Raw genomic sequence first — 12,636 nt, 5'->3', positions numbered from 1 at the left:
ATAAAAATCATTATCAAGTTGTTGTGTTTGTAAATGAAGCTTTGTTGGTTTTGAACAAGCAGAACCATAACAAATGAAGCTTTGTTGTTTTTGAACAAGCAGAATCCTAACAATGTCTCTCTCTCTTCAGCTTCTTCCTAAAGATGAGATGTACACTCCACCCATTGTGCTCAAAGTTATTGACCACAGGCCCTTTGGTCGGAAACCAGTCGTTGGACAGTGTACTATAAACTCCCTAGAGGAGTTCAGATGTGATCCTAACACAGGCACCACCGAGGTGGCTATGTCTGCCAAGGGTAACATTTTACTAGAATCATTTTTTTATTAAAGGCACACTATGCAGCTTTCCGTTTTTGTCAAACAGCGACCCCTAGAGTCGCTGTGGAGTACTTGTATTTAACGTTACTGTCGTAAATACCACTCGCGCAGAGCCGTCTCTGCACTCACGGCCTGATCCCTTCCGCCCTCTATACCGGTACCTGTTCAATAGGATGGAAGCTGTAATGAGTGGAAATAAGGTGTGGCCCCTTTAAGAGCTGCGCGCGCCCTGTTGAACTGTCGTCGGCAGTCTGTGTTGTATGTGCACCTCGAACACCCGTATGTGGTGTAATGGCCTCTGGCCTCTGTAATAACTTCATCTGTGAGCTATCCCTATTTCTCCTCCTGACAGAACGCGTTACAAAGCGTCGGACATCGAACAGGCACAGATAACCACTGAAGATGTCTACTAGTCCATCAACAAGAACGATATTTACTCGAGTCTGACTCCTTGCTCGGTCAGTCTGCCGCTTCCTCTTTCTTTCGTCCTCCGCTCCGACAAGCTTTCCTAGCTTTGTGTGCAGTGCCGTAAAGCAATTCGTTACATTGCGAGACCTGATATCACACGATATTTCCTGACGGCGAGGCCGCCGACCCGCTGGCCCAAAGTTGCAAGTGAGTTTTTTCCGCTCTCGGGCACCAGGGGGGTGCGAAACCACCACCATTCAACCCGAAATAAGTAATATAACCATTCCACTGACTCCAAAGCTGTTCAGTTAAGGTTAAAAAGTTACCTAGTGTCCCTTTAATTGAAATAATGAATTAATATAAATATAAATCAACATAAATCATATAATACATTTTTATATATGTACATAAAATAAAATCAATAAAATTACTATACTCTGCACAATGACAATACATTTCTAATATCTATCAATCTAATCAAGAGTAGTGTATGAATCTATATATTTTTTGTTTTGTTAATGTTCTTTATGTCAGTTGGTTTTCAGGATAACACATTAGTTTAGGGTCCAATTTTCACTATTAACTAGTTGCTTATTAGCATGCATATTACTAGGATATTGGCTGTTTATTAGTACTTATAAAGCACATATTAAAGGGGTGGTTGAATATGATTTCACTTTTCTAACTTTAGTTAGTGTGTAATGTTGCTGTTTGAGCATAAACAACATCTGCAAAGTTACAACGCTCAAAGTTTAAGGCAAAGGGAGATATTTTCTTTTAAAGAAATCGCATTTTAAGGACTACAACAAACGGCTGATAGGGACCACACAACATTCCTCCCGGGTTAGTGACATCATGAACACGATCACGATCACCCCGGAACACGATTTATAGATTATCAAGACAGAATATGCTAATCAATGACTATAAGATAACTACACATAAGCTACATAAATTCACCAACTAACCATTCGGAAATGTTGTCTACATGTTGTCACTTCTTCTTGAGTTTCTCTATCTTTCGGACTTCGGTTTGAACATAAAAGGCTAAAAGTTTTTGAAACTTTCAGTGCATGTCTGTGTGAGGTAAAAGGACACAAGTTGTTGTAGCTCAGCCCCCTGTGCTGGGAGCAGCAGCTCATTTGCATTTAAAACGACAGACTCAAAATGGTGCGTTTTTTTGCTTTCCCTCAAAAAGTGACAACTTTAACATGCTATAAAAAAAATATCTGTGGGGTATTTTGAGCTAAAACTTCACATACACACTCTGTGGACATCAAAGACTTATTTTACATCTTGTGAAAAGGGCATTATACCACCCCTTTAAAGCTGTAGTCTACGATGTTGAAAATCGGTCGAGAATGCCTGAGACGGTTGGGAAGTTTTAAAAAACTCATCCCGCCCCTCCACACACACACCCCTCCCCTCTGTGCTACCTGATCCCTCCCACCGGGAAACGACCTGAACAACGTCACTCAGTCAAGCTGTGATCACCGGTAGTAAACATCTTCTCTCACAGCTGAAAGCAGTGAACACATAAAGCCTTGAAGGAATGAACACTTACAATTTTGACTGATTGACGTCATTTACTTTCACAACATTGCTTAGTCGCTTCAATCTAATGACCTCGCTAATGACACATCATATGTAAAGTTGACTTTCGACACTTGAACTTAGTTGCAACAATCAACAATTCAATGTAACCATTGTCCTAACAAAATAGCTCAGAGGCACACGTTTGAGTTCACGCCCACGCAAGATTAGCAACACATGCAATGTTCTAACAGAAACCCGCTAGGCCTACTGAAATATATTCAAGCACTTCAAGAAATATAATTACTTTGACCCGTGATAGGCGATGCTGAACGGCTAACAGTCCAATGCCGACCGGCAGCATGAGCATGTTGTCAGACTGATAAAAAACTATTTATGTAACACCTCACACCATAAAAGTATAAATAAATGCTTACCTGCTCAACAAAAAGTCAGCCGTGAGTGTAGGGGCAAGCAGGGCCGCTTGCTGCTGTCGGTTTGTTTTTTCTCCATTGCTGAGCTGATGCTACTTTGCTAGCTACCATAGACTGTCAGCGCGAAATTTCATATCGCAGGAGGGGGGCGGGGCGGGGTGGAGACGCGAGCGCCACGTGGAGTTTCAAGTGGAGCAGGGGATTGGATGAGAGCAGTTGACCAATGTAAGCTGTCCGGCCGGACAGCTTACATTGGTCAACTTCTCTGCAGCTGTACACCCAATAGAGTGAATGGATTTTTTTCATTCTTTTTTCTCTTCATATTGTTAGGATTGTACTGTAGAACCATAACCAGCATCTGAACGAGGTTATTAATAATGAACAATCTTTGAAATCGTAGACCATAGCTTTAATGCCTTATTCTGCATCACCACATTCCACATCCCTAATCCTAGCCAATACCTAAACTTAACAACTACCTTATTTACTTTTAAGCAGTAATAAGGAGTTTGAGGCAAAACTCAGTTAATAGTTAGTTAATAGTGAGAATGGGACCCTAATCTAAAGTGTGAACGTTTTCAGTCTCAGTTATACTGTAATTATTTCATGTATAATTTCTGTCTCAGTGGCTATGATGTCAGCAGCTCCCAGAGATGTCATTATTGATATGGGAGACAGAAAGCCCAGCCCTTCAAAACAGGTACAGTGAACATATATGAATTTTGTCCTCAGAATAATTTCATTTATTTGTAAACTTTATAATAATTAGTTTACATCTCCTTTCCCTTTGCTACCCATTCGTGATTTTCCCACTGCCTGCAGAAAGGCAAATAAATAGCCTTCTGTCATTATATAACAGTCTGGAAACTATGTTGTTATGGTGCAAAATAGCTGCAGACAGATTGTTACAGCATCTTGAACAGGCAAACTCACACCTTTTATTCCACAATCTATTGTAGGAAGAGGACACAGTGGACTGGTGGAGTAAATTCTATGCCTCCATTAACGAGCATGAAAAGTGTGGCCCTTATCTCCAGAAGGGATATGACACTTTAACTGTGAGTTAACTTGCCCGCTCTTACCATCCTGTTTAAATGTTTGCATCCTGCTTATGTTTCAAAGATAAGGAATGACTATTGTTTTGTGATTGAACAGCGTTAAAAGTATGTGTTTGTTTCAGGTCTATGAAACTGAGCTTGAGGCAGTCCCAGAATTCAGAGGGCTTACAGACTTCTGCAATACATTTAAATTGCAGAGGGGGAAAATGGAGGATGAGGAGGAAGACCCCTCTGTAGTGGGAGAGTTCAAGGCAAGTCTGTGCCAGTCAGTGATTCACAGAGCTTTTTTTACTTTTGAAGTGATCGGCTTTTCGTAAAGGGTGGCGGTTTCCTCGTCATTAAATAGCTTGGCTGCTTAAACAAAGGTTGTTAGTTCAGTCCAAGTAGGGGAGACTTTTGAAGGCTATTTCAAACCTGCCCTGTTCAAACACTATTGTGACATTGTGTAAGGCTTATAATCACTTAACTGTTCACCTACTTGTGTAAAGTATCATGCAATAATGAAAACATTTTAAAAGCATGTTTTCAAATTCTGGGATTCTGGACACTCTAAACAGTGAGAAAAGTGGGCAAAAGAAATTGACCAAAAAAGTAAGAGTAGTTTTAAGAGTATGAATTATATTAGGCTGCCATCTAGTGGTAGACATCGGACTAACCAAGATAATTTTACTCGATGATCTGCATTCGCAGGGGTCGTTTCGAGTGTATCCCTTGTCAGATGACCCAAATGTCTCAGACCCACCTCGGCAGTTTAGGGAGCTGCCTGAGAGCTGTCCTCAGGAGTGCCTGGTCAGAATCTACATCATACGCTGCATTGACCTGCAGCCTAAAGACAACAATGGCATGGTGAGTATGTAGCCAATTCACAAGTAAAAGATTTTGATGGTTCAGTAAGCATCACATTTTACATCTTTTGACTGGTGACATTTTTTTGTGTGTCTCATATAATTATTCTTTCTTTCTGAAGTGTGATCCTTACATAAAAATTTCTCTGGGAAAGAAAATAATTGATGACAGAGATCACTACAAACCAAATACTCTAAACCCAGATTGTGGAAGGTGAGAATATAAATAGTGAAGCATTTACATACATACATGTAATTGTGTATTTTCCTTTTTTTTTGAAACAATTTTTATATATGTTCACAGAGTATTTGAGCTAAACTGCTACATTCCACAAGATAAGGACTTGAAGATTTCCATCTATGATTATGATCTGCTCAGCTCTGATGAGAAGGTTGGGGAAACCGTCATAGACCTTGAGAATCGACTTCTTTCTCGGTTTGGCTCACATTGTGGAATCCCAAAATCTTACTGTGTGTAAGTGGTTATTTTACTAGCGGCCACTTTTTTCATAATAGTTTTAAAGTCCCATAACCTATTACTAGACATATTCATGTACTCAGTGCTATTTGAAATACTATATGTAAAAGATCTGGGGTGAACCAGTGGAGGGACCAGATCAAACCATCTCAGATGCTACAGAATCTGGCCAGGATGAGAGGAATCCCTGCTCCTCATATTGCAGATGATGGCAGTTTCGTGTCTTTTGGAGGACGAGAATACAGGCTAGATGAACTGGGTATGCTCATTCAAACCATTAGACCTTTTCTGGACCTCAACATCATGTACATAAACTACTGTTCAAAAGTAAAAAAAAATTTTTAATTTAGCAAGGATGCATTAAATCGACCAAAAGTGACAGTAAAGAAGAAAAAAGATTTCTATTTCAAAAGAATGCTGTTCATCAAATAATCTTGAAAAAAATATGTATCATGGTTTCCACATAATGTTAGGACAACTGTTTTCAACACTGTAATAATCAGAAATGTTTCTTGTGTACCAAATCAGCATATTAGAATGATTTAGGATCATGTGACACTGAAGACTGGATAAATGGCTACGGAAAATTCAGCTTTGGCATCACCGGAATAAATGACATTTTAACACAGAATGACAATGAAACAGAATTGAATAGAGCAGGAACGCTACACATATACCACAAGCATTAATGTGGAACACTGAGCTGGGGAAACTGAGGGCTTAAATAAACAGGGAATTATAATCAAAGAAACAAGAAATAGGTGTGCAATGAAATTAATGAATGAGAACACAGGCAAAACAGTGACAGGGAAAACCATGACAAAAGCTGCTTTTCCACCATCGGGTTGAACAGTTCTTCTCTGTTATCAGCACTATAGTGGAAAATGAAATCATATCCTTACGGCTATGGAATGGAACGGTTAAACAAAGAGAACGGTTTGGCCCGATGGTGGAAAAGTGGCTATGGAAACAAAACAGAACATGACTATAAACTATGAAACTAAACAAGACATGAACTTAAAAAACCCTTTATGGTAGTAAATGAAGATACAACATGTTGTTACTACAGTTTTACCTGATTCAGCACAAATGTACATGATGTATATTGCATTTCTACTTTGGTGTGGAACTTACAGCACCATATTGCTAAATAAGCATTTTATGATGACAAGATGAATTTATATTACTTTGCTTATAGAGGGCAATAAAATCATCCACCAACACCTGGGTCCACCTAAGGAGCGAATCTGCTTGCATGTATTGAGAAGGCAAGGCCTCGTTCCAGAGCATGTGGAGACCAGGACCCTGTACAGCTCCTACCAGCCCACTCTCTCTCAGGTCAGTCCCCACATCCCCAGCTTTTCTAATACATACTCAACTTTGTAGTGATTTTATCCAGATGTAACGTCTCTGTCACTCCTGTTTGTTTTGTATTTGCAGGGCAAAATCCAGATGTGGGTTGAAATATTCCCCAAAAACCTTGGTATTCCAGGACCCGTTTGTGTCATCACTCCTCGTAAACCTAAAAAGTACCATCTTATCTTCCTCACATCTAGTAAAATTACTATGTGTTTGTTTTTGCTGTTCTAATGCGTCCCCTTTCACTGAAGGTATTTACTGCGAGCCATCATTTGGAATACAACTGACGTCATCCTGGATGAAACCAGCATCACAGGAGAAAACATGAGTGACATCTATGTGAAAGGGTAATAGGTTGATGATAATATTAGCATAATCATTTTGGAGTAAGTCATTTATACTGTGTATGTAATCACTGTGATTAATTAATACACTGCCATTCAAAAGAAATGACTTTTATTCAACAAGGATTCATTAAACTGATCAAACGTAAAAGTAAAGACATTTATGATGTTACAAAATATTTGTTCCTTTGATCTTTCTATTCCTACAAAAATGTATCACGGTTTTCAAAAAAAATATTGAGCAGCACAATTGTCCAAATTAATGATTTCCGAACGATCATGTGACACTGAATAATGGCTGCTAAAAAAATCAGGTTTACCATAATTTTTAAAAAATATAATAAAATAGAAAACAGCTAATTTATTTATAATTATTATTATATGTATTTAATAGGTGGATGCCAGGTATGGAGGAGGACAAGCAGAAAACTGACGTCCATTACAGGTCTCTAGATGGAGATGGAAATTTCAACTGGAGATTTGTCTTTGGCTTTGATTATTTGCCGGCAGAACAGTTGTGTCTTGTGTCTTCAAAGGTTAGCGGTTTGAAAAAGTGTAACTAAATTTTATATGAAGTGTTTTCATTCATTGATAGTCACAATGAACCCTGTTTTTTAAATTTATTTCCAGGAACACTTCTGGAGTCTTGACAAAACCGAGTTCAGGATCCCTCCTAAACTGACCATTCAAATCTGGGACAATGATAAATTCTCCCTGGATGATTACTTAGGTGAATGCTCAGATCTACATATGTACCCACCAGACGTGGGTTAATCTTTCTCTTTCTCTTTTTGGAGTGTATGCATTATTTTGTGTTTGTTTAGACATGTTGATGGTAAGTTTGATGTTTTTGGGAATTGGTATCAGATTTTTGATATCACTGCTTTCTTAAACAGGCACGGTGGAGCTGGATATGCTTCACCTCATCCCTCCAGCTAAGACCCCTGAAAAGTGCTCTCTAAGCATGCTAACACAAACAGGCAAGAACCTCACACCTACATCACTCTTCTCCCAGAAGTCAGTGAGAGGCTGGTGGCCTTGTGCCATGGAGGAAAATGGCAAAACAATCCTGGCTGTGAGTGAAGCTTGCAAGCATATGGATAAAAATAAGATATATGACATGTTGCATACTGTATATGCACGGTATAAACAGTAAAGACCGTTCTCTTTGTGGCATTAGGGTAAAGTGGAGATGACTTTGGAAGTGGTGGAAGCGAACGAGGCAGATGAGAGGCCTGCTGGGAAAGGAAGAGATGAACCCAACATGAACCCCAAACTAGATCCTCCAAAGTATGAGAATATCAGTGTTTGGTCATTCAGTATCATGTTTAATTAGATGATGTGAGTAATAACTTTATTCTGTAATATATGTAAACAGCCGTCCAGATACGTCCTTCTTTTGGTTCACAAATCCATGCAAGACCATGAAGTTCATCATATGGCGCAGATTCAAATGGGTCTTCATTGGACTCGTTATTCTAATACTGGTGATCCTGTTCCTTGGAATCCTCTTATATTCCTTCCCTGTAAGTCTATATCAAATATTATCATTAGTAAATGAGCAAATTTTCTTTTTCTCAAAGTAACTAAGTGATTTGCATTTTCTAAATCTGCCCTTTTATTCTTGCAGAACTACATTTCCATGAAAATCGTGAAGCCGTTTTGAATGGAAAATTTCTAGATATTGGCACAGCAACTTGCAGTGGGAAACAGTCAATGGAGAACCAGTAGAAATGTTATTTTTATGTATTTTCCTCTATTTTTATGTCTAAAAATACTTGAAGCTATAACATACTCCAAGTGCTATACTTTTAAATCTTTTTTTGTAGACAGCACTGGGTTGGCAGATTACAATGCTGCTAGAAGTTGCACTATATTTGTTTGATTTCCCTACTATGTTTTTTTTATATTCATAAAAGTTGATTGGAGTAATTATGGGATTTATACAGTGCATTGTAGAATTGCCATTCTGTATCTGCTCCTTTGTTGTTCATTATTCATTAAACAATTATTTCTTGTATTCTTTTATGTTGTGTTCAGATACCAAACATGATATTATTAGTGTATGATACATGATATAATTAGTAATTGCATTGATAATACACAATTTGTAATAGTTTTTTTTTTTCATGCAAATTAATTATCTCTTTTTTTTCCTTTTTCACAAATAATTAAGGTGCTGCTTATAAAACACTGATTATGTCATTTCAACCTCAGGAGAATAAAATAACTGCTCTATTTTCTGTTTGAAAAGTAGCTACTTTTTTTGTAACGGAAGGGGGCGCGCTACGGCCTGAAGAACCCGTGACGGACTGTCTTTCATTCAGAGCTGTTATATAATTTTTGACCCACCAAGTTTATTTTGCTAATAAAAAATAATAAAATAATATATATATGGCATTTAAATAAAAATATAGCTTACATCAATGAAAAAGATACAGTGAGAGACGAGGAAACCGGCTCCTCTTGAACTTTGAATAAAGAAAACGCTTTCCTTTAATCACGTGACAAGAATCTACCCAATCAGCAGCCAACTTCACGACCCGGAACTGAACTGATACCTCCTTCACCAGTCCGTGTTAAATTCTATATTTCAGTGTGTCTCTCTGTCTTGTATAGTGTGATAAAAGCAGCAAACTTTTGCATAGGTGCAGTTGTCCTGTCTGGTGGAAAAGAGCTCGAATATGTGTGCAACAGCGATACGAAGACAAAGCTGAAAAAGAGTGCAAGTATGATTGTTTGATGCGTGATCAAAGCGAACAGTCTGACAGTAAACCAGCCTGTCTTATATACAAATTTTAGCATGAAGTACTGAAGCAGTATTGCTGTTTTTCTAGCAATAATGATGGCGGCTACTTATAATGTATTAAAAATGTGTGCTGTTGATTTGAAGGCTTCAGATATCTGATAGACGGGTGTGTGTTTTCGCTTATATTACAGTTATTGGTGTTATTATGAAGATATTACATATATCCATGGATCTAATAGATGCACACTATAGTAAAATTGTTTTCCAGGCTGATATATTAACCTATAAATCCATACAAACACTGACCTGCCTTTTGTTATCGCTCAGCTAGCTTAGCCATTCACAACAACAGAATAAACCTGATGATTATGAACCTTATTTATACATATACTGTATAAAGCAACCCAGTATGTCATCTGCACTAATCTAGCAGTTAATAGCATATAATGTTGAATATAATAGCGATGTAATTGTTAATATCAGGCTTTTTCAACTAGGGCTGCTTTATAATCACACACACACACAAATCATATAATCACGTTGTCACGATTATTTTTCACAATTATGAGTGGGCGATATTTGTCTGGATATAAGGTTGCTATGACATAAAAATGTTAGATGCCATTGAGTCTTTTTAAAAATTCGAGACCACAGCATATACTAAAAACATACATAAACTGTAATTTAGCCTGCTTCACTTTTTACAGTAACACTCGAAATGTCAGCTTTCTTGTTTTACATCAATCCTTTCATTATTTTGGCTTTTTTTCAGTAGGTCTGACTGTAACTATAACTTTTATTTTCAGTTCTAAGTTTCACTTTTCTTTTTACAGCAAGTAGTCTGGCTGGAAGTGTGCTTACAGTAAATATGGATTCAGAACTGAACCGGTAAGTTGGTTTTATTTTTCTGTTTTTTAATAGATTAAGAAAAAAACTCTGTCTAAAGCATTTTTGTCTGTTTCCTTTGACAGCTGTGAGGGGGGCGATGTAACAAAGTCTGAGGGTACAGAAAGTGATCTTACCGAGGCCTTAGGGCGTGAAATAGAGGAAAGTGGTCCAGCAGCTGTGAGTGAAATTGATAAGCTGTGTGAATTAAGAAAATGTAAGGACCCGAATGATGATCCGGAGGACCAGATACAGTCCTCTTTGCCAAACTGTGGCATGGACTCAAAGGCCATCGCTTGTAAAGATGCCAGTAGTAGTAATGATGCAAGCGATCTGACGAAGCCAAGCAATGGAGAACAGGCATTTGAATCAAACCCACCAGATGCCAACCTGGGCAAGCTGACTTGCATGTCTACAGAGAGCTCAGAGACAAACCTGACCTTACCCGTAAATGCAAGTGACACACCTAGCGTAGATGTGAATATGAGTCCAGTATGCGAAGCGCCTCTGCCCAGCAATTCTGAGGAAAATGCTTCTGACTGCTCTCACTTGCAAGAGTCCCATTCAGAAGTTGGCCTAGTAGAGGAGCCCAAACCCCCAATCCCCAGTCCAGAAGCTGTAGAGAATGTCACAAACGAATCTGAAGTGACACCCATGGAAACGGATGATACCGAGGGGCAAAACTCTGGTGCTGGTGCTTTTGTTCCTGAAAATGTTGATAAGCTTGAACCTGAAAGTAACCAGGCACCGACGTCTTCTTCAGAAAGGTATTGTGATTTTGGGAATATTGCTGTGTATTTCCTTAATTGGAAAATGGTTTTGAAATTAAATATATCTACTAGGGATGCACCAATATTAAAAGTCTGGCTGTTACTGATAATTATTTTTGTATATTGCCCGATACCATTTTGTTGAAATAGATCTAAAAATGAAAATGTTTTTTTTTTACTTATGAATTTAGACATCACAACAGAATGAAAACTCTATATTAATTTTGAGATTTGCTAAAGATTACACTACTGTTCAAAAGTTTGGGGTTGGTAAGATTTTTGGGGTTGGTAAGATTCTTATGCTCACCAAGGCTTCATTTAAAAAAAAAAAAAAAAAAAAAAAAAAAAAAAAAAAAAAAACAGAAATACAGTAAAAACAGTAATACTGTGAAATATAATATATTTTAAAATAGAATTTTTGTATTTTTTTTAAAGTATATTTTATACTGACAGGTGCTGCCCCTCATTCCCCCCCCCCCAACCTTCCTCCCCCCGTGATACCAATATCACCCAAAAGAACAAAGAAAGGCAAAGGAAAAATACAAAGATAATGCATACTAAATGTGAAAGTCAAATTAAACATACAAAATTAATATACATTTTTAAGTACAATTTATAATCCTGTGATGGCAAAGCTGAATATTCAGCATCATTACTCCAGTCTTCAGTGTCACTGACATGAATCCTTAAAAAATATCCTGATTTGCTGCTCAAGATCTCTCTTCATAATATCTAATAAAATGTAATTATTATAATTTTTAAAAAAAAAACTGATCTCCAATCTTTTGAATGGTAGCATACATTTAATAATGTTTTTTAAATTATTAGTGTTTTTAAAGTGACTACATAGGTAATCTAAATGCAAAACTAGGCAAAATGACATTGTACAATTGAATATCCAATATCATCTGATATAAATCCAATAACCGATATCACTGAAACCATATGACAATATGAAATAAACAGGATGACAATAATATTTATAATAATTATGAATAATTAACCATTATAATGCAATCAATTATAACAATGCAAGTAACAGCATTTGTTGGTCGTCTAGTCAGCAAGTGTCAGCAGAGCAGAAAGAGTCGGAGTGGCTCGGGACCCCAGTAGAGGAGCTTCGAAGAATGCCTCAGTGTGGACAGACCCTGCCACACCTCAGGGCATCACACCATCACAAAATACTCATCAGGGTAAGCCACGCTGCTCTTCACAGCGACACTGTGATGTTCTCAGCCAGTGCCTAAGGGCTTCCTGTCAGTTTGAGAATAATACCGCTGTGGATGTCCAAGCAACTCTACGCTTTTCCCGCACAACATAGAGCTCAGTGTTTTGATGTTTCATTGAAATGATTTGAAGTGGACGGATAGTACTTAAATTGTCCTTACAGAAACTAGTTTTTACTTTAGATTTTACATCACAAGTATTTGAGTCTGTAGCAGACTTTTCTTTTTT

General features: G+C 37.7%; 2 protein-coding genes across 4 annotated transcripts in view; both read left to right on the top strand.

Moving 5' to 3' along the window:
- Positions 1–9,025, top strand: part of myofl (myoferlin like) — a 32,829-nt gene extending 23,804 nt beyond the window's left edge. For 2 of the 3 annotated variants that reach the window (XM_079856076.1, XM_079856075.1), the window contains exons 37-53: positions 131–296; positions 3,320–3,393; positions 3,653–3,751; positions 3,874–4,002; positions 4,442–4,597; positions 4,719–4,810; positions 4,901–5,071; positions 5,185–5,333; positions 6,273–6,412; positions 6,515–6,603; positions 6,685–6,780; positions 7,172–7,313; positions 7,408–7,507; positions 7,674–7,852; positions 7,958–8,067; positions 8,156–8,303; positions 8,408–9,025. In XM_079856076.1, the coding sequence (XP_079712202.1) occupies positions 131–296; positions 3,320–3,393; positions 3,653–3,751; positions 3,874–4,002; positions 4,442–4,597; positions 4,719–4,810; positions 4,901–5,071; positions 5,185–5,333; positions 6,273–6,412; positions 6,515–6,603; positions 6,685–6,780; positions 7,172–7,313; positions 7,408–7,507; positions 7,674–7,852; positions 7,958–8,067; positions 8,156–8,303; positions 8,408–8,443 (2,076 nt within the window). In that variant the 3' untranslated portion in view covers positions 8,444–9,025. Of the gene's footprint in view, positions 1–130; positions 297–3,319; positions 3,394–3,652; positions 3,752–3,873; positions 4,003–4,441; positions 4,598–4,718; positions 4,811–4,900; positions 5,072–5,184; positions 5,334–6,272; positions 6,413–6,514; positions 6,604–6,684; positions 6,781–7,171; positions 7,314–7,407; positions 7,508–7,673; positions 7,853–7,957; positions 8,068–8,155; positions 8,304–8,407 lie in introns of those variants that run through there. The other variant, XM_079856077.1, reaches the window with a different exon arrangement.
- A 284-nt stretch (positions 9,026–9,309) lies between these two features.
- parga (poly (ADP-ribose) glycohydrolase a) overlaps positions 9,310–12,636 on the top strand; it is a 29,917-nt gene continuing 26,590 nt past the window's right edge. Inside the window, exons 1-4 of the mRNA XM_079855076.1 lie at positions 9,310–9,506; positions 10,360–10,414; positions 10,498–11,178; positions 12,242–12,374. Of these exons, the coding sequence (XP_079711202.1) occupies positions 10,395–10,414; positions 10,498–11,178; positions 12,242–12,374 (834 nt within the window). The 5' untranslated portion in view covers positions 9,310–9,506; positions 10,360–10,394. The remainder of the gene's footprint in view (positions 9,507–10,359; positions 10,415–10,497; positions 11,179–12,241; positions 12,375–12,636) is intronic.

Source organism: Squalius cephalus, assembly GCF_949319135.1.
Source record: "Squalius cephalus genome assembly, chromosome: 21".
Lineage (NCBI taxonomy): Eukaryota > Metazoa > Chordata > Actinopteri > Cypriniformes > Leuciscidae > Squalius > Squalius cephalus.
Note: the sequence above shows the minus strand (reverse complement) of the source record. Positions and strands in the feature narration are given on the sequence as shown.